Genomic DNA, 24,986 nt, shown 5'->3' on the forward strand with positions numbered 1-24,986 from the left:
GCGCCCCAAGGCTGGGCTCCTGCCCGGGGGACCCCTCCTTCACTTGCTTCTAATCAGCAGGAGGGATGGGCAGTGCCTTCCCACGCTCTCGCCAGCCCAGCGGACTTGTCTTGGGCTCTCGCCAAACCCATCAGGAGGCCGATGCCGGGACCTCAGCCACAGGCAAACCCGAGAGCTGGGAAGCGGGTTGGGGCTCAGAGAAGAGTTCCTGGGAGCACCGCCCGCTCCCGACGGCAGGGTGGCCAGGCCCAGAACTGGGCGGAGTTCAGGCGGCTGCGCCACGGCTGACCCTCAGGCTCCCTCACCGACCACAGCCCGGCCAGGCTCTGTCCCGAGTGCAGATGGCCCCGCGCTGGCCGCTGCCCCCACCCTTCCACGGCCGCCATGGCGGGCGGCACCCTCCGGCCGGGGGCTGGTTTGTCAGCTGCTCCGCCGGGTTCTCCTCCCTGGTCTTCTCTTGGCGGCTCCAGCGCTCAGTGCTTCCCCCGCTGGCTGCCAGGACAGCAGAGTCTCCTGCTGCCCCGGGTTCTCAGGGGACCTTCTGCAATGGCTGCCAGCAGTTTCCGCTCACCTGAGCGTGGCTTCCGCGGGGAGCACGGGCCAGCAGCTGGCCTTCTGTGTCCATCTGTGCTGCTCAATCCTGCTGGGTCCTGGGCACCTGAGGTTTGGTGCGTCATGACCTTGAGGAAGTTCCCGGCGCCTGGCTGGTCAGAGCTCCGTGACCCCACCCAGGAGGGTGTGGCGGGCGGCGTCCAGCACCTTCTGGGGTCCTCTCCTGCTGGCCCTTGGAGACCGACACGTGGGAGGCGGCCTTCACCGCGCCTGCGCGGCCAGGCCCAGCATCTCCAGGCCTCTCCCTCGCAGCCTCCCTGCCTCCCTGCCCTGCAGGTGCCGCCTTCCGTTCAGTGTCTGCAACGCCGTACTCGGACGCAGTGAACCTCCCGTCAGGCACCTCTAGGCACCTGCCTGTGCCCCTGGGAGCCACACCCCAACCCATCTGTGAGCGCCCTCGGGGACTTGAGGACGGACTCCCCAATCTCTGCGGTCTCGCCTGCTTCTGCACACGCGCTGACCACTGGCTGGCCCTCCTCCGGCCCCCGGCTCACGTACTGCGGACGGGCCCATTGCTCTGAGGACCAAGCGCTGTTCCTGAGTCTGAAGCTGGTCCCACTGCTTTTTAAGTAGCTCTGCACACACGCAAGTCCCCGAGGAAGCAGCTGGGGTCGGGGGTCCCAGTGTCAGGTCACTCCCCACTAACAGCCCTCCTCCCGCTCTGCCCCAATGGTGAGCGGCTGCTCACGGGATCCCACGCAGCTCCGGACCCTCGGCACAGCTGGAATTCAGGAGCAAAACTGGCTCTCAGGCCCGCATGGCTCAGTGGCTGAGCGTCAACCCATGAACCAGGAAGTCACAGCTCTATTCCCGGTCGGGGCACATGCCCAAGTTGTGGGCTCCACCCCTAGTGGGGGCCTGCAGGAGGCAGCCGATGGGTGTTCTCTCACTGACGTTCCTCTCTCTCTCTCTCTCTCCCTCTCCCTCTCTCTCTAAAAAAATCAATAAAAACATTTTTTAAAAAGACTCAGGTCACATGTTGGAAGGATCAGCAGTCCTTTTGCTTGGTGGCCTCGCCCACTTTCCCGCGACACAGGACACAGCTGGTGGCTGGCTCCCTGCATCCAGGTGGCCCCACAGCAGGAGGGCCTTTACCCGCCCCGCCCACTGTCCACAGGCTGTGCCACCATCCAGGGCAGAAGGAAGGGCCTGAACACCTTTCTTTCTTCCAGCATCACCTGCCCAAACAGACCCATGTGCACAGAGCTGGCGGCCAGAGTGCTGCCCGTCACCTCAGACACAGGCTTCAGGGACACACGTGCTACAAGGGCTGGTGCCCGGGAACCGGATAGAGGCACTGCCTGCCACTCAGGGCCGAGGAGGCTGACTCTGACCCTCTGGCTGGGCTCCTGTTGGCACAGCAGGGACACGCCTGGCGGCACGGGCAGCTGGCGCCCCACCCACACTGCCCACCCCTTTCCGAAACCCTTCCAACCTCCAGGGCCCATGGCGACCACACCAGGGACACCGCATCCAGTGTCCGACCGCGGACAGAGTACCTTTTGTGGGACGGCCAAATGCCAGGCGGGCAGCGCTTCATGCTGAACATGTACACGGCGGCCTCGGCGGTGCTGAAGAGCCGGCAGAAGCACAGGAAGGAGCAGACGGCCACGGCCGACGCCGCTCTCCCGTCCTAGGAGAGGGCATAGGCAGCTCCCTGGGGCCCAGCACCACCTCCCGGGGCAGACCGCAGGCCTCCTGGGCAGAGCACGTCCTGAACGTGCAGATACACGTCCACACAGATGGGCGCCTTCGTGACGGCACAGGACGCGGCGTCTCCAACGGGACACGCTTGCCTCACTGCCCCCGTGCACCCCTCCCTGAGCCCTCCTGGTGTCACTCTCGAGTGACTCTGCCCAGCACCAGGACAGCTGTGCCGACCTTCGCGCCCACACTCGGCAGGTGCCGTGTGACGCCACACACCTCAGCCTCTCTGCGCAGTGGGGTAGGGGTCCCCAGCTGCCGTCAGGAGGGACAGAGGTGGGTGCCGGGGCAGCGGCCTCGGGGCGGGGCAGTGGAGAGCCCTAGGGTGCTGCCTTGAGGGGAGACGAGAGAATGCACATGGGGCCACCGCACGCTGCACCTGTGTGGGCAGCTTCCCCAGCAGCAGCTAATGCCCAGGCGGAGGGGAGCCCTGCTGGGCACCCAGACGCTGCCGGGGGCATGCGCCAGCCCAGCACCCCACAGTCCCGGGCTCAGGAAGGGGCAGGCTGCTGGTGCCCCACTCCCCACCCGGGCCACCACCCAGGACACTGCCCCATCTGACGCCCGGGGTTCATGACTGTCCTCCGTCCCCACAGCCCCGGTGCCCTCCTCTAACGCGGCGCACACTCACCGTGCAGTGCAGCACACACACGTTCTTGTGGTCCTGCCGCAGCCACCAGTGCATGTCCCTGCAGATGCTGTACAGGCTGCGCAGGCTCGGGGCGCGCCGGGCCGCCCACCCGCACTCGGACACCTGCAGGACGGGCCCAGCTCAGCCTGACACCCTGCACCCCCGTTGGGGGGCTCCCCTCACGAGCGCCCGCCCGCTGGCACACTCCTCTACGACAGGATTTGTGCCAGGCAGACAGACCTGGTGATGGGAACCAGGGATAGCCTCCCGCCACGCTGGGGTCAGCCGTAAAAAGCACCTGTGACCCAGGGTTCAGGGACCATGAAAACCACGGGGCCTCAGGTTCCCCACAGGTGAGGAGCAGCAAGGCCCGAGGCTCGCGGGTCTCTGCACCACCCACCCGACTCTCTTCGGTGTCCGTGAGGTGCCCCCAGGCTGTCACCACACCCCTGAAGACCAGCCCTGGCATCACAGCGAGACCCTGCAGAGCCCGCTGCACGCGCTGCGCTGCCTGTGGGGTCAGCAGGCCCGTGAGGCCCGCAGTGCGCAGGCAGGGGAGGCGGGGGCACTCACGCGGTTGTGGAACTTGGCGGGCCGGTACGTCCTGGAGGACAGGTTGTAGACCGCATAGTGTCCCGGGTGCTTGGAGTCCAGAAACAAGCGCACGTCCTCGATGTTGTTTTTGATGGCCGATTCCACACCCTCTGCCGGGAAGGACATCACTGGAAGGAAATAGCCAGTCAGCCCGGGCACCGCGGGGCTGCGCTCAGGCCCGTCCCGCCTCCCGGCTGGTGCCGTCAGACGCAGTGCTGAGGCGCAGCCCGCCTGCCGTCCACAGGAGCCCCTCGGAACCTCCCCACGGTGCACCGGGGCAGGAGGTCCTGCCGAGACCCCACGCACAGCAGGGTCTCCAAGCGTCCGATCTCGTCTTTGGTTTTGATTTGGCCTGGAGACCCACGTTTCAACTGTGCGTGACCTCGCTCACTCCTCCACCGCAGAGCCCAGAAAGTCCACCCAGGGAGCAGCTGCTGCACACGCACTGTCCCCTGTGGGCCCGGAGGTGCCCTGACACCAGACCCTTCACGCCCAGGCTGCAGCGGGCTGCGTGGGAGGCCCGCGCCCCCTGCCGTCGCCGACAGGAGGCCAGAGGAGCCCCGGGGCGAGAGCGGCAACGCACCTGCGATTCGGGAGGTGATGTAGGAAATGTCCAGGTCTCCCTTCGCATAACTGGAACCCGAAAGAACACTTGGTTAGGACGGGGACTTCCAGGGCAACGACGACAGCTGAGAGCGAGAGTCCGGAGCGGCCCGGGTGAGCCTGTGTGTGTGCTCACGTGGATGGATGTGGGTGACTGCGTGTGAGCACAGGCATGTGTGTGAGAGGCGGGGGGAGGCAGGGCCCACACAGGCCGTGACTCAGGGCTTGCTCCCCTGGGAGGTGCGACGGGGAGCTGGCCGTGACAAGAGGCAGCAAACATGGACGACCGAGCCTCTGACCCACCAAGGAAAGCCACGGAGCACCCCAAAAGGCAAAGGCCCAGTCTGAAGGGACACAGCCAGCATCAGCATCAGTCCTGGGGGGATGCTGGCATGACGGCCAGGAGCCTAAAGCAACGGTGACCACTGAGCTAATGGACAAAGCAGACAGCAAGGACAGAGACAGTGTGGGCGGAGGGGAAGCCCCAGGAAGAGCCGCCTGCCCCAGGAGGGAGCGCAAGACAGCGCTGCGGAGCACAAGGACGGCGCTGGGCTCCCGGCCGGGCACGGCTGAGGAAGCGTCTCTGAGCCACAGGACCCTCCACGTCAGAAAAGGCAGGGGAACAAAGACTGCAAACGCCAGACGGGGCACCCAGGCTGTGGGGCAACCACAGAAGGCCTGACGCTCCCAGCAGGGGGACACGGAGAAGGAACAGAAATATTTGAGACAATAACGACGGAGAATTTCCCCAAATTCATGCCAGACACCAAACCACGAATCCAGGAAACTCGGAGCACCCCCACCGTGATAGACGCCAGGAAACGTGCCTGGGCACAGGGCACTACCGGCAGAAATCAGAGGCGGAGAGGCCCCGAGAGAAGCCAGTGGGCACACACCTCATCTACTGAACAGGACAAGCACACAGACCTCTTTCTCCTCAGAATCCGCCTGCGCAAGGAGAGTGGAGAAACGAGAGCTGGAAGGAAAGCACACCAGCACAGCTCTGTGCCTGGGAAACCACCCTCCAAACATTAACACTTTTTTCTCAAAAACTGAAGAAGCTTGTTGCCGGCAGTCCTGTTTTGCAAGAAATGTTGCTAAGTTTTCTAGAGACAAAGGAAATCATATGGGCCAGGAGCTCAGAGCCACATGAAGAACAGAAGAGCATCAAGAAGGAGTAGGTGAAGGTATCTGTTTTTGTTAATCTTAACTATCTTATAAGTGAGTCTGTTCAAAATATTAGTGGCAACAGAGTGTGTGCTCAGCACTCACTGTGTGCGTGTATGTGCATGTGTGTGCATTCGTGTGCGCGTATGTGCGTGGACCGTGTGCTTCCATGTCAACGACGAATGCCATGACGACGGGGGAGGGGTCACTGGCATTGAGCCTCCGAACCCCACGGCCGCAGTGCTGCTGGGGGGACTGCGTTAGCGCTGAGTGCACGCCGCCCCCCACAGAGCAACCACTAGAAGGTAAACAAGTGTAACACATGCCAAGAAGGGCGAGCGTGGAACCAAATAAAATACTCAGTTCAAACCACAAATGGCAGAAGAAGAGTGAAGATAAAGACCGGGACAAAGAACAGAGCGTTGAGGGGGAAGCGGCAACAGATGGGGCAGATGCTGGCCCGCCGCACCACCCATCTCTGAGCCGGCGGTCTCCATGCCCAGTGACAGGCAGAGACCCTGCACCAACCATCTCCAAGCACCACAGTCTCCACGCCCAGTGACAGGCAGAGACCCTGCACCAACCATCTCTGAGCACCGCGGTCTCCACGCCCGGTGACAGGCAGAGACCCCGCACCAACCATCTCCAAGCACCACGGTCTCCACGCCCAGTGACAGGCAGAGACCGTGCAACCATCTCCAAGCACCACGGTCTCCACGCCCAGTGACAGGCAGAGACCCAGCACCAATCATCTCCAAGCACCACGGTCTCCACGCCCAGTGACAGGCAGAGACCCTGCACCAACCATCTCCAAGCACCACGGTCTCCACGCCTGGTGACAGGCAGAGACCCCGCACCAATCATCTCCATGCACCTCGGTCTCCACGCCCAGTGACAGGCAGAGACCCCGCACCAACCATCTCCAAGCACCACGGTCTCCACGCCCAGTGACAGGCAGAGACCCCGCACCAATCATCTCCAAGCACCACGGTCTCCACGCCCAGTGACAGGCAGAGACCCCGCACCAACCATCTCCAAGCACCACGGTCTCCACGCCCAGTGACAGGCAGAGACCCTGCAACCATCTCCAAGCACCACGGTCTCCACGCCCAGTGACAGGCAGAGACCCCGCACCAATCATCTCCAAGCACCACGGTCTCCACGCCCAGTGACAGGCAGAGACCCCGCACCAACCATCTCCAAGCACCACGGTCTCCACGCCAAGTGACAGGCAGAGACCCTGCACCAACCATCTCCAAGCACCACGGTCTCCACGCCTGGTGACAGGCAAAGACCCTGCACCAACCATCTCCAAGCACCACGGTCTCCACGCCCAGTGACAGGCAGAGACCCTGCAACCATCTCCAAGCACCACGGTCTCCACGCCTGGTGACAGGCAGAGACCCTGCAACCATCTCCAAGCACCACGGTCTCCACGCCTGGTGACAGGCAGAGACCCTGCAACCATCTCCAAGCACCACGGTCTCCACGCCTGGTGACAGGCAGAGACCCTGCAACCATCTCCAAGCACCACGGTCTCCACGCCTGGTGACAGGCAGAGACCCCGCACCAACCATCTCCAAGCACCACGGTCTCCACGCCTGGTGACAGGCAAAGACCCCGCACCAACCATCTGCGAGCAACAGTGGTCATCAGCACAGCAACAGCGCGGACGCCTTCTCGAGGTTACTCAGCATGCCTGGGTAACTCCTCTGTACTCCGTATAGTTTGAACATATAGTCTTTTTGTTATTTTAAGGAAATGTGGTAATTTGAGGAATAGAGAATTTTTAAGTTAGTGAAATTTATTAATCATTTCCTTCATCACTTGTGTATTTTTTAAAAAATATATTTTATTGATTTTTTACAGAGAGGAAGGGAGAGGGAGAGAGAGTCAGAAACATCGATGAGAGAGAAACATCGATCAGCTACCTCCTGCACACCCCCCACTGGGGATGTGCCCGCAACCAAGGTGCATGCCCTTGGCCGGAATCGAACCTTGGACCCTTGAGTCCACAGGCTGATGCTCTATCCACTGAGCCAAACAGGTTAGGGCGGCTTGTGTATTTTTTGTCTCATTTAGGAAACCTTTGAGTGTTATAAAAAAAACCCTCTATAGTTTATTAATTTTTCCTTAAAAAACACATGCTTCTTAGAATTAATCGCTTAACTCGCCAGAATAATGTATTCGCTGCTGCTGGACAGGGATCCGACTTCCGCTCAGCAGGCGGGGCTGGCACCTGCACTGACGAGGCCGGGGCTTCCTGGCAGATGGTGTTCCGTGGGTTCCCAGGCCTCAGAGCGCCATCTGTCAGTCTCAGCACTCAACTCACCACACTGACGCCCAAGAAAGCTCACGCGTGTAACAGGGATCATCCTCTATTATTCTCATTTTTTAAAATGCTCCTGGCAGTAACGGGTAACATGAATTTTAAGATCAAAATCTATGAAAACAGCCTGGCCAGTGCGGCTCAGCGGTTGAGTGTCAACCTATGAGCCAGGAGGTCACAGTTTGATTCCGGTCAGGGCACATGTCCGGTTGTGCACTTGATCCCCAGTGTGGGGCGTGCAGGAGGCATCAGATCCATGATTCTCTCTCATCATTGATGTTTCTCTCTCTCCCTCTCCCTTCCTCTCTGAAGTCAATAAAAATACATTCTTTTTTTTTTAAATGTATTTTATTGATTTTTTACAGAGAGGAAGGGAGAGGGAGAGAGAGTTAGAAACATCGATCAGCTGCCTCCTGCACGCCCCCCACTGGGGATGTGTCCGAAACCACGGTACATGCCCTTGACTGGAATCGAACCTGGGACCCTGAGTCCGCAGGTCCATGCTCCATCCGCTGAGCCACACCGGCCAGGGCTAAAAATATATTCTTAAAAATCTATGAGAACAGTTTTTATGACAGTGAATCTGTAGCCCGACTGAAAAGTGACGCCATCTTTAAGACCCTCCCAGACGTAAGTCTCTCCACTTGCTCAGGTCTGATGTCACGGCTCTCACTGGGCCCAGCCAGGCAGGGCAGGCTGAGCAGGGAGGTGGCCCCCTGGCTTCAGGGGCACCTGGGGGGGAGGGAGGGCGCCCGCAGGCCTGGGGAGGCGCCCCTGCTGGAGCCCAGCGTCAGCACCACTGAGGCCATTCCCTAGTCTGATCGTCAAACGAGTAACACACGGAGCTAGGGAAGCACGCAGGCAGCCTGACAAGTTTGCTCTAGAATTCCTCTGCAGACACAGCTGAGCAGGAACGTGACTCTCCTGGGAAGGACGGACGGACAGAGAGGCTCGCACCACACACAGCAGCAGCAGCAGCAGCCGCGCTGAGGGCTGCAGGGATGTCAGGTGCAACGGGAGGGGGAAGCTCAGGGGCCGGGGGGAGGGGGGGCTGGGTCATGGACGGGGACAGTGCCCTGCTTGCCATCAGCAGACGAGAACCAATGAAAAGTCCCCAATAAGGTCCCCGTAGATTAAAGACCTGAATGTGCAAGGAAACCATTAAAAATGCATTTAGTTTAAACATTCTGAAACATGTATTTCAAAACACACCTAACCTTCCTACTCAGGAAAACAAACAAAAGACATACAGGGAAGTATGGATAGATCTGTGCTTTACTTAAAACCAAAAAGAAAAAGACAAGTAACTGACAAGGAAAAACTGCTATTCTGCCTTTTCACAAAGTGAAATATAAAAATCTAAGCCCACGGCTGAGTCTGAGTGCTCTCACATCTACGCTGGCAAGGCACCGTGCCCGCTGCACACGCACTCCACAGCCCAGGCCGGAGGTGGTGCCCCTCAGCTCCAGGGCTCCTGTGTGGCCGGCGGCGGGCCAGCACTTCTCCGCTACTCCCAAGTCCCTCACAGCGGGGCCCACCCGATGGCCACGAGTGCAGGTGCTGCCAGGCTGGGAGGCGGGCGGCGCCAAAGGTCAGAAACCCCACCCCCACCCCACCCCACCCCCACCCCCCGCTATGGAGAAGCCACGAGCCACGCCCGGCCCTGCACCCACGCACCCTTGACTCACTTGGCGACGGACTGGATGACCTTGGAGGAGGTGTCCTTGAGGTTGGTGAGCAGGCGCCCGGGGCCACCCCGCAGGATGTCCAGGAGCCCGCCGTAGGACTGCTCATACTCAGCCACCGCCAGGCCTGCAAGCAGAGACTAGCTCAGGCCGGGGGGATAGGGCCGGGAGCCCCAGCATCCCCAGAACCTGAGGGCCGCACTCCCCGTCACCCCACCGTCTGCACCCCACGTGGGCACAGGAACTAAACCAGCAGCTGGCATCTCAGCATGCCCTGCGCCCAGAGCCCACCAGCTGCTCTCACAAGGGCCGAGCCTGAACCCGGCCGGCGAGAGTCGAGCCTCCGGGTGCCCACGGCCTCCATCCCGTCTCTAGATTGTGCACCCATTCACTCCTGCAACCTGGACTCCGGGCCCCCTGCACACACATACACTGAGGGCCCAGCAAAAGCGAGCCTCCACCCCTGGTGGGAGGACACAGTGGACACGGAGGGCAAGGAGTGGGGTCGTGCATGTGGCCCCGGCCGAGCACAGAGAGGCCGTGGGGCTGGACAGCAGGCGCTGCTATCTGCCTGCAGCATAGGACCCGGGTGTGAACAGAGTGATGGCAAAGGGAGGCAGGCCCTGAAACCCTAGCACCCCGGAGGATGTGGTCCCCAAAGGCGGCTTGGTGGGGGGGGGGGGGGGGGTAGGTCGGGATAAAAAGAGGAAGTCGTGCCCGCGTGCTGCATCTGTGCCCAAGGGTGTCTGTGGCCTCTGTGCAGCTTCTGAGACCAGTCAGCAGCACTGGCACAGGTGGCTGGGGTGCAGCTGGGACCAGGCCCTGCGCTCCCGCTGTCAGGCAGCCACAGAAAGCAGCCCACACGTCTTACGTGCAGAGCGTTCTTGCTAGCCATTCACCAGGAAATGACCAGCACTCGTGTGTGTGGAGCATGTGTGGGCACGACCGTGGTGTAAGCATGTACGAGCACATGCGTGCACGTGTGTGGTGTGGTCCTGGAGAAGACCCAGGGCAGTCCGGGCGGCCCCACATGCTGGACATCCAGAGAGGCAACCAGGACCCACACTGTGCGGACATGGAGCCCAGGACCCAGGGCCAGCCAGCTGCTGGGAGGCCCCTCCCCAGGAAACAAACCTGATTTCACCCCAAACAGCGAGAGTGGCCAAGGGGATGGGGCAGAGCACAGCCTGGCAGGGCCGTCCAGAGCTTTCCCGGACCTGCTGCGCCGAGCCCAGCTGCAGGCTCCTCGGGGACCAGCTCCGCGTGCCAGCACGGGGCGCCCAGACCACCCACAACCACAAGATGAGGGTGCAGCTCACTCACCAAATGCAACTGAGCCAGGAGAAAACCCACTGAACCCTTTGCCACGGCCACAACCCTCTCCCCTGCCCAAGGAGCCTGCCTCTCCCGGGACTCGGGCCTGCGCCCGACCCTGCGGGCCACCCCAAAGGCCCGCACGCCAGGCACCAGGTACTCAGAGCCCCCGCAGCATAGGACAGGGCGCGAGCACACACACCGCCCCCCGAATTCTATCCTAAACATGGCCTAGAGCAGCCGCGGGCAAACTACGGCCCGCGGGCCGGACCCGGCCCGTTTGAAATGAATAAAACCAAAAAAAAAAAAAGACCGCACCCTTTTATGTAATGGTGTTTACTTTGAATTTATATTAGTTCACACAAACACTCCATCCACGCTTTTGTTCCGGCCCTCCGGTCCAGTTTAAGAACCCATTGTGGCCCTCGAGTCAAAAAGTTTGCCCACCCCTGGCCTAAAGTGTCGCCTCCGTCCGTCCTGGAGCTCTAGGCAGTTACCTCTAGGCCCTGTTGCCGAGGGCCAGTCCTGGGAGCTCTAGGCAGTTAGGGGACCCAAACAAGCAGCCTCTTGCACGTAGCCAGGCCGACCGCCCAAGGCAGGGTGTGGGCCGGCGCTCCGCACGTGTGCACTCACCTCCGCCTTGGCCGCTGCTCACAGGCCCCCCGGGAGGAGGTGGCCCTCGGGACGGGGCAGCATTCCCGTAGCCTCCATTCTGCTCCAGGAGCTGCAAGGGTTCGAACAGCAAGGCCTCAGTTTGTACAGGGCCGGCTCTGCGCAGGGAGAAACCCTCCTTCCTGGCTGCAGCCCCTCCACCTGGCCCTGGAGAACCCTACACCAAGGGCGGCTCACACAGCGCTGGGAGCGGATGCTCGGGTCACGGGCAGCCTGCTGCTCCCACACGCCCACCGCAGCCAGTCTCTCGCCCAGTGGCTCGCAGCCTGCCTGCCAGAGGGTGGCTGTGCAGCAAGGGCCCTGCCTGCCACAAGTTGAGCCCACGGCCGGCGCCGGCCAGAGTCACAACCCCCAACCTTCAGAGAGGTGCTGGGGGCCCGGCTGGGGAGGGCTGCAGCTTCCCGCCAGCCCACTCGGCGCCAGACGCGACCCTGCATGGCCGACGGCCGTGGTGCCTGCTCCTCTCCTGTGCGTTCCTTAGTCTCTGGTGCACTCTTGTGACCATCCTTGTTCTGGAGCTCAGCTTTCTCGACATGAAGCTCACGAGTAAAACGAAGGTGCCGTTGCCTTTCTCTGGCCCAGCAGGTGGTGGGCATTCAGGACACGCTGTTTCCCAGGCGACATGGCGGTAGGACAGCCAGGCTTTCTCCCGCCCTGTCTCTCCGGCAGGTTTCAGGCTGCCAGGCAGGCACGCCTTCCGCTGGGACCACACACGCCAGGCCCCTCAGTCGGAGGTCCTGTTGCAGAGGGCACGCAGACACCGCTGCTCTTGCCTGCGTGAGGCCGGCCAGTCCTCCATCAGCTGCTCCTGGGCTCCAGGCCCAGGCCCCAGGCACGGTCCTCACTGCCTGGGCAGAAGCCCCCGCAGGGGGTAGTGTCTGCACCAGGGTCCCGAGTTCTGAAAGCGCCAAGACCGAAAGGTGCTCTGGCACCACTGACCAGCAGCCTGTGTCTGTCCGTCGGCACCCCCACCGCGCCCCAGAGAACTCCTGGTGGCACACACATGGCAGCCCCAGAGCAGACGCCTCGAGCCTTGATCACCCCCCATGCCCCCACTGCCCACCCTCCCCGCGCTGGCCACTGTCTGACAGGGTCGTCTTCCTTCCAGTTCCTGCCCACATTCAGAGCTGTCTGCCTGGGCTGACTCCTTCCTGCCAGGTGACCCCGCCCTGGGATTGCTGGGGCATGGGGACTCGGCCTGCACAATGGTCACCCCTTTAACACAGACGGGGCCTCTAAGACCCTGCTCCGAGCAGCACCTGGAAGGTCCTACCTCAGTGATGGGCGACTTGGGGTTCACACTCCGGGCAGCCGCGATCTCCTGCAGCTGGTTCACCAGCTCGGTGATGGACAGCCGCTCCTCCGGGTTGACCTTCAGTGTGGCGCCTGCAGCAGGAAGGGCGAGCTCAGGGCCCCACCCCTGCCCTTGTGGAGGCGGCAGACCCACAGAGGGCCTCACTTACGGACTTTAAAAGCGAGGGCACAGCATGAAGGGTAACAACAGAACGGAGCAAAATGATCAAAAGCCACCGTTTGGAGCACGTAACTCACACGGCTGACTGATGGAAAAAGCCCACAGGGAGGCTGCCAAAGGGCCACGTGGGACGTTAAGGAGGCGTGTCCTCCGTGGTCCCTGCGCACGGCACTTACGGATGAGGCCGTGGAACACAGAGTACCGACTGTCGTCAGCAGGGATGGAGTATTTCCCGTTCACGATGCGAAGCTTTGCTCCGTCTTCAAAAGGGTGCTGCCCGAAGCACAGCAGGTACAAGATGCAGCCCAGCGCCTGCGGGGGCGGGAGGGGGAGGGTGAGGGGGGCGGAGGGGGCGAGGCGGCCCATCTTTGGGTCTACAGGGGAGTCAGGCTCAGGCTGGTCTGACTTATGCCAGTGAGCAGTAGGACAGCTCCCCACGCACACAGCTCTCCTCCTCCCCACAGCTCCCCCCATGCACGGAGCCCACAGGGGGCACAGAGCACACAGGGAGCACAGAGCACACAGGGGGCACAGAGCACACAGGAAGCACAGAGCACACAGGGGGCACAGAGCACACAGGGGGCACAGAGCACAGGGGGCACAGAGCACACAGGGGGCACAGAGCACAGGGGGCACAAAGCACACAGGGGGCACAGAGCACACAGGGGGCACAGAGCACACAGGGAGCACAGAGCACACAGGGAGCACAGAGCACAGGGGGCACAGAGCACACAGGGAGCACAGAGCACACAGGGGGCACAGAGCACACAGGGGGCACAGAGCACACAGGGGGCACAGAGCACAGGGAGCACAGAGCACACAGGGGGCACAGAGCACAGGGGGCACAGAGCACACAGGGGGCACAGAGCACAGGGGGCACAGAGCACAGGGGGCACAGAGCACACAGGGGGCACAGAGCACAGGGGGCACAAAGCACACAGGGGGCACAAAGCACACAGGGGGCACAGAGCACACAGGGAGCACAGAGCACACAGGGAGCACAGAGCACAGGGGGCACAGAGCACACAGGGGGCACAGAGCACACAGCGGGCACAGAGCACAGGGGGCACAGAGCACACAGGGAGCACAGAGCACACAGGGAGCACAGAGCACAGGGGGCACAGAGCACACAGGGAGCACAGAGCACAGGGGGCACAGAGCACACAGGGGGCACAGAGCACAGGGGGCACAGAGCACAGGGGGCACAAAGCACACAGGGGGCACAGAGCACACAGGGAGCACAGAGCACACAGGGGACACAGAGCACACAGGGGGCACAGAGCACAGGGGGCACAGAGCACACAGGAAGCACAGAGCACACAGGGGGCACAGAGCACACAGGGAGCACAGAGCACACAGGGGGCACAGAGCACAGGGGGCACAGAGCACAGGGGGCACAGAGCACACAGGGAGCACAGAGCACACAGGGGGCACAGAGCACAGGGGGCACAGAGCACACAGGGGCACAGAGCACACAGGGAGCACAGAGCACACAGGGGGCACAGAGCACAGGGGGCACAGAGCACACAGGGGGCACAGAGCACAGGGGGCACAGAGCACACAGGGAGCAGAGAGCACACAGGGGCACAGAGCACACAGGGGGCACAGAGCACACAGGGGGCACAGAGCACACAGGGGGCACAGAGCACAGGGGGCACAGAGCACACAGGGGGCACAGAGCACAGGGGGCACAGAGCACACAGGGGGCACAGAGCACACAGGGAGCACAGAGCACACAGGGGGCACAGAGCACAGGGGGCACAGAGCACACAGGGGGCACAGAGCACAGGGGGCACAGAGCACAGGGGGCACAGAGCACACAGAGGGCACAGCCCACAGGGGGCACAGAGCACACAGGGGGCACAGAGCACACAGGGGGCACAGAGCACAGGCACTGCGGCCTCACCCAGATGTCCTGCTTCTCGCCGATGGGGAAGTTCGAGTACAGGTCCACGATCTCGGGCGTCCTGTACATGGGCGTTGTGTTCCTGGTGACCTGAAGAACAGATGCACTTTTTACAGGGAAGTTGTTTGGTGTCGGCGCCCACGGCCTCCCTGCAGGAAGCGCACATCCACCCCAGGGTCCAGAAAGCCTCGCCTGGCTGCTCGCCTCCCTTCCCTCCCCCGCCCCCGCCGGCCCCTGCCTCACAGCCCAGCTCTTGCTGGAGTGGCCACACCAGGCACACACGGTGGAATGTCAGCTGTGTGTCCAGGAGACACGTCTCAGCGGACAGGCACTCCCTTCCAGAGCGGATGGGCACACCCTTCCAGGTCCGGGAGGTGGGTCACCTGCGGCCCGAGGGGAAGGCTGCTCTCAAAGCCGCCTCCTACGCATCCTCGTGGACAGAGACCCTTTGTCCCCGGAGAGAGCTGAACTGAATTTACGGATGAGTCAGGCTTTTATGTGAGAAACCCAAGACCCAGGTAGACAGGGTGGGCCCTGTGGCAGAGACTGGAGACACTGCATGGGGGAGGCCAGCGTGCCCGTGCACGGCAGACACACACACACCAACCGCGGCCAGAGATGCTGCCCCCAGCGAGACAGTGAGGCTAACCCACGGTTCTCCTGGGAAGGTCTGCTTCAGGAGGAGGCCTGAGCGGGACCAGCGCCCAGGAGACACCCAGGGCCAACACATGCCAAGTCCAGGCACATAAAGGATGCTGAGCCGGGAGGGAGGCGGGCAGAGGGCACTGCGACTGGACGTGGCCGCAGAGCCTCCACACAGGAAGTCACCAAGCTACAGGCCCATGACCCACGTGTGTACACGTGTTCCCTGCACTAGACGGCGTGCTATGCAGCCGTGTGAGGCACTGACCCCCAGCCCAATGCGACGCTCCTACAGCACGCACAATGCTGAGCGCCCTCACCTCCTCCTCCACCAGGGCCCGCCGCTGGGCACTCCAGCTGTAGTCAGGGGCGTGCGAGACGGTCGTGGCGCTGCCAAAGTCACACAGCTTAATGGTCCCCTGGTGACTCAGCAACAAGTTTTCAACCTGAAAAATTCCAGGAGACAGCCCTTATAGATCTGGGGTGCAGACAGCCAGCTGGCCCTGAGGGGAAAACGCAGCGTCCCCACTTCTTTTTGGTCAAAATCAGTGTGTGTACCTTTAGAAGCAGGTAATTTGGATAAACTCAGCCGTAAGTCAAAAGATAAATGACATTAATACCATGGAATAAACAACGAAAGCCTTTAGAAAAGACTGAATTAACACACTGTCTAAAAACCATCCTATATAATAAAAGCCCAGCGCCCGACCGGCAGAACGACCAGAACGACCGGTCAACCAGTTGCTATAACATGCAATGACCACCAGTGGGCAGATGCTCAAGCAGGAGCAGCTCCCTGGTGGTCAGTGCGCTGCCACAGTGGGAGCGCCGCTCAGATGACCGGGATGAGCGGCTGTTCCCGCTGCAAACCCTGAGCAGACGGGCAGGAACCCAGGCTGCGATCATCGCCTCCTCACCCCAGGCTCCTCCTCTGAGCGCTCACAGGCTGGGCTAAGCCACCTCTGCCAGGCTCACAGAACGCTGGAGGCTGGGAGGGGGGTGTGTGGCTGCCGTGGGACTGAGGCCTACTCCACCGCCTTCAGTGCTATTGTCCCTGGGCCTGGCCCCGACCAGGTCTCCTGGAAAGGCAAGTGCTCTGGCTCCACGGAAGATGCCGGACCAGGGAGCAGCCACTCAGAGGGTGGGTCCACAGCTGCTCGGCTAACCAGAATGAGTGGCGTTCCCACAGCGGGTTGATCCCTGCAGGCCATGCCCCCATCAGAGCACGAATCCCATGCACCAGGCCTCTAGTCCTATATGATAGCCTATATAATAAAAGCCTAACATGCCAATTGTCCCCTTGACTGGGAGTTTGACCACTCGCTATGACATGCACTGACCACAAGGCGCAGAACATGGTGGGCGTCAGTGATGCAGCGCTGGCAGTGGGCGACAGTGGAGGCGCTGCTGGCCCCAATGAAAGCAGGACCACAGTGGGATGGTGGAGCAGGTGAGCAGGCAGCGCCAGGCCAAGGTGGGTGCAAGCAGGGCCCGATGACTCAGTCAGAGGGGGGCGCATGGGGATCCAGTGGCCCAGGTGCTGCCCAGGGCCCAGAGGTCAGCTGGGACCTGCCCTTTCACGCCAGACACTCATGCTTCGATCACTGGCCAGGTCGAGGGACCGCACCCATGCACGATTTCGTGCACCAGGCCACTAGGCAAATAGATCAAGAAGCTGTCAAGGAGTCCAGCCAGAAACTGTCACTTGAGATGCACTTTTTTTTAAAAAAATATATTTTATTGATTTTTTTACAGAGAGGAAGGGAGAGAGATAGTCAGAAACATCGATGAGAGAGAAACATCGATCAGCTGCCTCCTGCACATCTCCCACTGGGGAGGTGCCCGCAACCCAGGCACATGCCCTTGACCGGAATCGAACCTAGGACCTTTCGGTCCGCAGGCCGATGCTCTATCCACCGAGCCAAACCGGTTTCGGCATTGAGATGCACTTTTAAAATCCAACGTAAACAGGACTAACAGCAGAGACAGACCTGTCCCAGCCCCTCGAGGGCATGTCCTGGCCAAGGCCCATCGCTAAGGACGGATTTTACAATCTGAGTGCTGGGAAAAGTAAACAATTCTTCACCACCCAGGGCCGCAGGGGCCGCGGGACCCGCAGAGCAGGCATGTTTACAGTCGGCCCTTCCCAGAGAAGCCTGTCGACCTGCTCGGGGACGGCCAAAGCAATCCCATGGGTGGAACTGACAAACGGATTAAAACGTGTGTAAGGAGACACAGCCGAGAAGAGCCACCCGATCCCGAGGCAGAGGGGAGCCTGGCTGTAGCTCCGAGCGCAGGGAGCCGACCAGGGCACCGACCGGGACCTGTCCCGGGACAGCGGGGCAGGCAAGGGAAGAGAGGCCCTGCCTCTAAACGCAAGGGCAGCCACAGGCCTCAGGTCAACGCTCAGGAAGGAGCACGCTGAGCCGGGCAGCTGACCAGCCACTGTGAGCAGCACCTGAGCAGACACCACCCGCTGGGAACAAGCACACCAAACCCCACACGTTCCCACACACGGCTTCTGCGGATGAGACAGAAACACAGCTCAGCAAGAACACAGGCAAATACTGCTCCAGGGACGTCCTCAGAGAGGAAATCCAACGCCAATAAACCTAAAAACGGTCAACTCTGTCCACAGAAGGAAATGCCACGGGAGCCACACGGTCTGCTGCCAACACCAAGAGCCCCAAGCGCCAGGCTCCGAGGCCACACGCCCGGGAAGCAGCGACCCCACAGCGCACACTCTGCCAACTGTGGGCCCGAGATGGACGAGCCCCAAAACCACAGCGCTGAGCAAAACGCCACTTGGAGGACGCACTCCGGAGCCACGCGCAGCAGACAGAGTCACCACACGGGGCCCGGACTCCATGGACAGGCCACGGGGACCCCTGGCACACACGGGGCACTGGGGTGAGGGAGTAAACCAGGCATGCCCGCAGACACGGCTGATTTCATTCCTCCTTTTCACACACACAAGCACACGGCTAACACGTAAGCAGAACAGTCCTGAAGGCACCGGAAACCCCGGCTGAGAAAGGCCTCCAACCCCTAGCACAGCCGTGGGCAAACGACGGCCCATGGGCCGGATGCGGCCCGTTTGAAATGAATAAAACTAAAAAAAAAAAAAGACCGTACCCTTTTATGTAATGATGTTTACTTTGAATTTATATTAGTTCACACAAACACTCCATCCATGCTTTTGTTCCGGCCCTCCGGTCCAGTTTAAGAACCCATTGTGGCCCTCGAGTCAAAAAGTTTGCCCACCCCTGCCCTAGCACCACCACCGCCCGGCGTCCTCCCAACCTCACGGGTGGTGCCTGCCAACAGCTTAACATGACCTCTCGGTTCGGGGGGAGAGAGAAGGCCAGGCTCCTCAGAGGTTCAAATCGAGACGAAGACAAAGACCCACAGATGGGGTGTCAGTGCCGACCCCCAGGGGGGTTCAGAGAGCACATCGGGGGAGCACCAGGGAACAGGCTGCAGACAGGGTGTGAAGGACATGAGCAGCGATTTCCCACCTTCCCACCTTGCGACACGTTAACTACTGAGATTCTGCAGCGCACCAAAAGTGCACTTTGCTGACCTGACCAAAAATGGGTAATTCTGATTCATTCACACTGGACACCTACTGTGCTGCTGGTGCCGTCTTCTCTGTGGGAAGCTAAGGGACACGAGGTTGGCGCCCCGACGGGACAGCCAATCCTCGCAGCGCCCGGGAACACCTCTGCACCAGGGAGTGTCTGGGTGCTGCTGCGGCAGGGATGGTGCAGCTGCTAAGAAAACTCCCCTGTTCTCCCACAGTGGACAGTGTCCAGGCGTGAAGTGGAGTGATGTCTGGGTTCCGGCTATAAAATCCTTCAGGAAAACCCACCTTCACCAGGAAGCAAGATGAGGGGCGGCTGCCGCCCAAGATGTGGCCAGAGGCGGGCACAGCGCTGGGTGCTGGACAATTTCCACCAAGTCTTGGGTTTTTCAAAGACACAAGACGGGGAATAAAAACCAGGCCAGGCCGGCTGGCGTGGCTCAGTGGCTGAGCATCACCCTAGGAACCAGGAGGTCATGGTTCGGTCCAATTCCCCGTCAGGGCACGTGTCCGGGTTGCAGGCTCCATCCCCAGTAGGGGCCCTGCAGGAGGCAGCCGATCCATGATTCTCTCTCATTGATGTTTCTCTCTCTCCTTCCCTCCCTTCCTAAAGTCAATAAAAATGTTTTTAAAAAACACACCAGATCATAAACCAGAAAATACCTGCAGCACATATAACTCAAAAAAAGACCGTTGTATGAACATACACGGAGCTCCAGTCAATCAACATGACAGACCAAAAGCAGAAAAGGGCCAGAAAACAGAAGCTACTGAAGAGGAAGACACGAACGACCCGGACAGCAAAAAGCACTTAACTTCACTAATAACCAGGAAAAGCAGTCACTGCACTCACCCTCCCCCCCGGGAAAGGCAGCCGGCAGCTCCGCACACCTCAGCCCACGGCACAGCCGGCTGGAGCCCACACCTGCACGTGAGGACGCACTCAGCACCTTCCAGCAGCTGTGGTCCCTGCATGTAAGGCAGGCGCGGACACCACCCAGGCCGCAGGCCACTGTGGGCCCCGAGGGCACGTCCAGAGGAGGAGGCACTCTCCTCGTCTCGCCAGGGGGAGGACAATGGCCGCAGCCCAGAGCTGGGGGCCCAGGAGCCCAGGCCCCACTTGCAGCTGAGGGACACAGGGTCCTGCAGGAAGCCTGGCCGCGGGACCCTGGGCGTGAGGCCCTCCCTGCTTCACGGAGGCGCTTCGGGGAAACCCGCTCGCTGTGAAGCGGCTCCCAGTGGCCTCTGCGACTCTCGCCAGAGCCTGGCCGGCCTCACTGGCAGAAACCGGACCTCCTAGCCGGGGCGGGGCGTGTGAGTGAGAGGCAGCACCTTGAGGTCCCGGTGGATGATGGGCGGCTTCTGCCGGTGCATGTGCTGCACGGCCCTGCACGTCTGGTAGAAAATCTTCAGGACGGTGTCGCACGACAGTGGCCCTTTGGTCTCGCTTTTCTTCAGAAACTCCACCAGCTGCCCTGGAAGAGACAGGAGACACTCATCCCCACAAGCCGGGGGCGGGGCCGCAGGACAGGGCAGGGGCGGCACCACCTGGCGCTGGCTTTACCAGCCGGCGTGGGACACCCGTGGCCATGGCACGGGCAGCACAGAATCCCACACGGAGCCAGGGGGACGGCAGGGTCCAGAGAAGCCACAACATGCCATCTCCTCGTCTTGCTCCACTTCCCTAAATGACGGCCATCTGCCCGGGGCGTGGCCTCTCCAACACACACTCAACACTAAGTGCAGCCTGCACACGGGACCAGGGGTGGTGACAGCACAGGGAGCCCCATCCTCCCGTCGCCAGGGGCACGTGTTCACATCTCAGTGCCCGTGCTGCCCTGGTCCCCAGCCCGTCCCTGATCCAGGCCCGAGGCCACCTCAGTGACGGAGGCACAGCCAGTGTGGCTACCACGGCTCCAGATCCATGGTGGCCCTCAGCCACGCTGCCCTGCCTCCTGGGGTCAGACACCGTGTGACCCCACCCAGGAAGCCGGCTCTGCCAGCCTGCCACACGGGCACCCACTCCAGCTCGTTTCCCCCAACGCTGGGCGAGTCGCAGAACCCGCGCCTGCACACAACAGTGCCCCAGACACCAGGCTCATCTGGCGAGAGAACCACCTGCCGCAAGGGGCGAGGGCGTGAGGCCCCAGCCTGACAAGGCCCAGCGCAGAGCCACGCAGAAGCCGCCTGAGCTCCCACACGAGGAGCAGGACAGACACCACGGCACTCACAGCCGGAGACAGGGGCCCCGACGGAGACCAGCGTGGCCTCATCCACGCCGCCCAAGGTGTCAGAGCAGGCCACCGAATGGCACCCCCAACCCAACAAGCCCCCTGTGAATGCCAGCCACAGGGAGGCCAGGTCCCGGGAGAGACACGCAGACTCCGTAGACGAGGCAAGGAGCGCGTCCACAGACACTGGCTAAGGGCCTGAGTTCGGATCTGGGCCTTAGAGAGCAGGCGAGCCTGTGGGCGCAACACGGCGCCGAGCACAGCACACTTTTCAGAAGGAAGAGTGTGTCTATAGAACCCCGCTTCGCCATACACCTCACGGCACTTCTCCCACGAGCACACGTCCTCTTCACTAAAACCAGCAGTGACCGTGAGCACCTGCCACCTGGAAGACCTGAGTGTGGGCAGCACCTCCCAGCCAGCCCGGCGAGACAACGGGAAGCAGGGCCCAGACACGGAGAGCACAGCCCTCGCTCTCCCATCCAGCTCCCAGCTCCACTCCCCAGGGTGGGTCCGGCTTCCTTGAGCCTATAAAGCCGTCTGCACCTGTGTCAGCCTGCTGCTCCCCTCCCCATCCCCTAACCCAGTTGTGGGCAAACTACGGCCCGCGGGCTGGATGCGGCCCGTTTGAAATGAATAAAACTAAAAAAAAAAAAAAAAAGACCGTACCCTCTTATGTAATGATGTTTACTTTGAATTTATATTAGTTCACACAAACACTCCATCCATGCTTTTGTTCCGGCCCTCCCCTTCCGGTCCAGTTTAAGAACCCATTGTGGCCCTCGAGTCAAAAAGTTTGCCCACCCCTGCCCTAACCCCACCACCACCCGCTCCAGGGCTGTGCCGGCTGCTAAGGGCTCAGCACCATCTCCTCCTCCTCCTGCAGGTGCCTGCGCCCACTGCCCCCTCTCCTCCGGAACAGCCCCGCTTGTGATGGCTGGGACCTCGGGGAGTGCCATCTGTGGGCGCAGCATGTGTCCCTCCCAGGGAGACACCTGCCTCAGTGTCCCCTGCTGCTGCTCCCTGGCCTTGTGGCGGCAGGGCCCTGGCATCCTCCCACACACGCTGCCCACGGACAATGAGGCAGCACCATGCCCCAGGACCGATGGCCCACCCGGCTGCCACCCTCTGGCCCACTGGGTCTCGCATGTCCTGTGCCCACTCCTTTCCCCCTAAGTTACACCGATGCCAGCTGAGCCCGTACGCTGCAGGAGGGCGGACCCCCGGCCCTCCATGGGCAGCGTGGGCAGACTGAGCCCTACTGCCTCCTCCTCGGTCATGTACATGACCCCCCCTGGAACTCTGCAGAAGGCACTGAGCCCCTCCCACTCCTGTCGGTGACTAAGAGCCTTTCCTGTCCTCCTGGGAAGGGCCTCCCTCCACCGGGACCTGCGTACGCCCGCCGGGAGCTCATTACCTCTGCAGAGCTCTGTGAGCAGCAGGAACTCGGCCTGCCCCGTGTCGGACTCCTCTTTCCCTATTGACGCTGCAGAGCAAAACTGGACAATGTTGGGGTGGCCAGAAAGCTTTTTCTGCGGGTGTCTTGTTAAAGGAGAATGCGTAAGTCTGCACACGGAAACACACATGCGCGGCAGGCAGAAGCTTACAGCTGTGAGCACGAGGACTTACTCGTGTTATTACTTACTTCGTGTATTTCCCACACACCTGTGAACCTACTTTTGCCCTTCCCTGTATAAACCATGACGCTGAAGGACATGATCTTAGACCTCAGCGCATCAGAGCGGAAAGGTGAGGGCGAGCAGAGGGGCAGGGCGGGGGGAGGGGAGAGAAGTGTGGATGGAACCACACACACCTGACCACAGCCAGGCAGGCCAGCGGGAGAGGGCGCGGCATGAGGCTGTCCACCCGAAACTCAGGGAGGCGAGCACCCCCGGGTTCGGCGGCCAGCGTGCTCCCATGGACAGAGCTCCAGGAGAGAAAAGAACAGATTCTGGCAGCAAAGGGGCAGCGCCAGCGGGCGGAGGCCAAGAAGAAATGCCAGCCGTCAACCATTTGTTGGTTGATGCTCTGCCCAGGGTGAAGGGATGGCCGGGTGCGATGGCCGCAGGTTGAAGGGCTGCCCACCCCAGGCACAGAGACCTCTGGGGCAGGACCCACATCTCCACTCCCAGGACCATGGAATCCCTTACAGCTGCCCTGGGAGTGAAGAACAAGGAAAAAGCTCCTTTTCGCTAGAAACAGTCCACAGCTAAGCCAGGAAAAGCGAAGCCCAGTTAGTGCGTCAACGCGAACGCGGCAGCGGCGCCCAGGAAAGGATACCAAGAAGCACACCTCCTGGATGATGGCTCGACTCCTCTCCTCCTCGTTGGACAGCAGCCTCTGCGTCGGGAGGGAACGCACACACGGTTAGTCCACGCAGCAGAACAGATCAATGCAGCAACACCTGACCTACGTAGAAACTGGCAGCGTAGAGGCCCCTGGAAATGGGCCTCTGCAGCCCAAGGACACAAGAGAACTACACAGAGGAGTCTCTTCTGCAAACAGGCTGCAGTGAAATAGGATGAAAAAGGAGACGCGGCAGAAACGAGAGTCCTCACCCTCGTCTCCAAGTCACGTGGGCCCCTTACAGCTTAGCCGCACGCCCAGGACAGCCACGCCACTCCACTCCGCAGCCCAGGCTGGACACCAGCCACCGGATGAAGCCAGACAGCCCTGCCCACAGTCCCACCGTGAGCCTGCTCCGGGACATGCGAGCGTGGCCTGCACGCGTGGTCCACCCGAGTGGCTGTGCCGCTCCCGCCCTCTGCGGAGTCTCACTGTGTGCTCTTGGCACTCGAGCTACTCTCGCCCCCGGACCCCCAGCTGGACACCGCAGCCATAACGTCCACTGAAAGTGCTGATGGCTCCTTGCCATCAGAGGAAACTAACAGGACGAGAGAGAGCGCACAAAGAAACACTAATCGGGAACCCCCTCAACATGTCACTTTAGATTTCCTTAAAAGTAACCGAAACCCACGCAGAGCGTGCCGCCCACCTTACCTTCAGCGCATACTCTCGGCCACTTCCCAGATCCTGGGCCTCATACACGAATGCAAACCCTCCTGAAATCAGGAAAATGAACACATCAGTCCACGCTGGGATTTATTCAACATTTAGATGTCTTGACTGAGTCAACACAAACTGCACTTGTGGACAGCAGTACGTTTCCTGCAAAAATAATGGCTCCAATTTACACGCAAAATTCAGTAACAAAAGTTTTAAAAAGATACTTCCTCAAATTAGAACAGGTGCTGTGAGCAACCTCAGGAAAACAGGTCCAACATCCCTGCCCACGAGGGACCTCTCCCAGGACCCATCGGAGGCTCTCCCACCCTGTGGGTTGGCCCAGCAGTTCCCTCCCCGACTTTTGCAATTTAAATGGAAACATAGTTCACATTTTGAAGACTAGAAAGCTATCTAGCTCCACGACTGCCCAAAACCCATTTCGTGCTACAGTTGCAAATTCAAAAAAGCAATGAAAACCCGTATTTTCTTCCTAGGTCATTTGGCGGCAGACTATGACCAACTGTAAATGTACCGGTATCTGGGGCAACCCCTGGCATGAACTGACGTGGAGCCATTTAAAGCTCATCCCACAGCGACGACGCCCCCGCCCCCCTCCCGGCTGAGTTACCGACAGGTAGAAGCGCCTGATTACAGAGTGCCCCCAGCGCTAGGGGCACACGGGACACGTCATCGTTCTAACACCCGAGGAGCTCGGACCTGCTCCCTGGCCCAGGGTTTGGGGCTTGGGGCCTTCCCCGTATTCATACAAATCAGTCTGAGTGTCCACAGCCCGGGTTCCGAGGGAGCCATTTTACATGGAAGACTTCACACTG

General features: G+C 61.0%; 1 protein-coding gene across 7 annotated transcripts in view; it reads right to left on the reverse strand.

The window, feature by feature from the left end:
- GAK (cyclin G associated kinase) overlaps positions 1-24,986 on the reverse strand; it is a 42,189-nt gene that overhangs the window by 15,718 nt on the left and 1,485 nt on the right. For 2 of the 7 annotated variants that reach the window (XM_036326240.1, XM_036326288.1), the window contains exons 2-15: positions 24,148-24,209; positions 23,428-23,487; positions 22,565-22,679; positions 20,249-20,391; positions 15,654-15,779; positions 14,692-14,781; positions 12,962-13,097; positions 12,585-12,697; positions 11,273-11,363; positions 9,329-9,452; positions 4,125-4,174; positions 3,521-3,669; positions 2,948-3,070; positions 2,112-2,245 (exon numbers count right to left, since the gene is read on the reverse strand). In XM_036326240.1, the coding sequence (XP_036182133.1) occupies positions 2,112-2,245; positions 2,948-3,070; positions 3,521-3,669; positions 4,125-4,174; positions 9,329-9,452; positions 11,273-11,363; positions 12,585-12,697; positions 12,962-13,097; positions 14,692-14,781; positions 15,654-15,779; positions 20,249-20,391; positions 22,565-22,679; positions 23,428-23,487; positions 24,148-24,209 (1,516 nt within the window). Of the gene's footprint in view, positions 1-2,111; positions 2,246-2,947; positions 3,071-3,520; positions 3,670-4,124; positions 4,175-9,328; positions 9,453-11,272; positions 11,364-12,584; positions 12,698-12,961; positions 13,098-14,691; positions 14,782-15,653; positions 15,780-20,248; positions 20,392-22,564; positions 22,680-23,427; positions 23,488-24,147; positions 24,225-24,986 lie in introns of those variants that run through there. The other 5 variants (XM_036326265.1, XM_036326276.1, XM_036326246.1 and 2 more) reach the window with 5 other exon arrangements.

The sequence above is a fragment of the Myotis myotis genome, unplaced genomic scaffold (assembly GCF_014108235.1).
Source record: "Myotis myotis isolate mMyoMyo1 unplaced genomic scaffold, mMyoMyo1.p scaffold_m19_p_1, whole genome shotgun sequence".
Lineage (NCBI taxonomy): Eukaryota > Metazoa > Chordata > Mammalia > Chiroptera > Vespertilionidae > Myotis > Myotis myotis.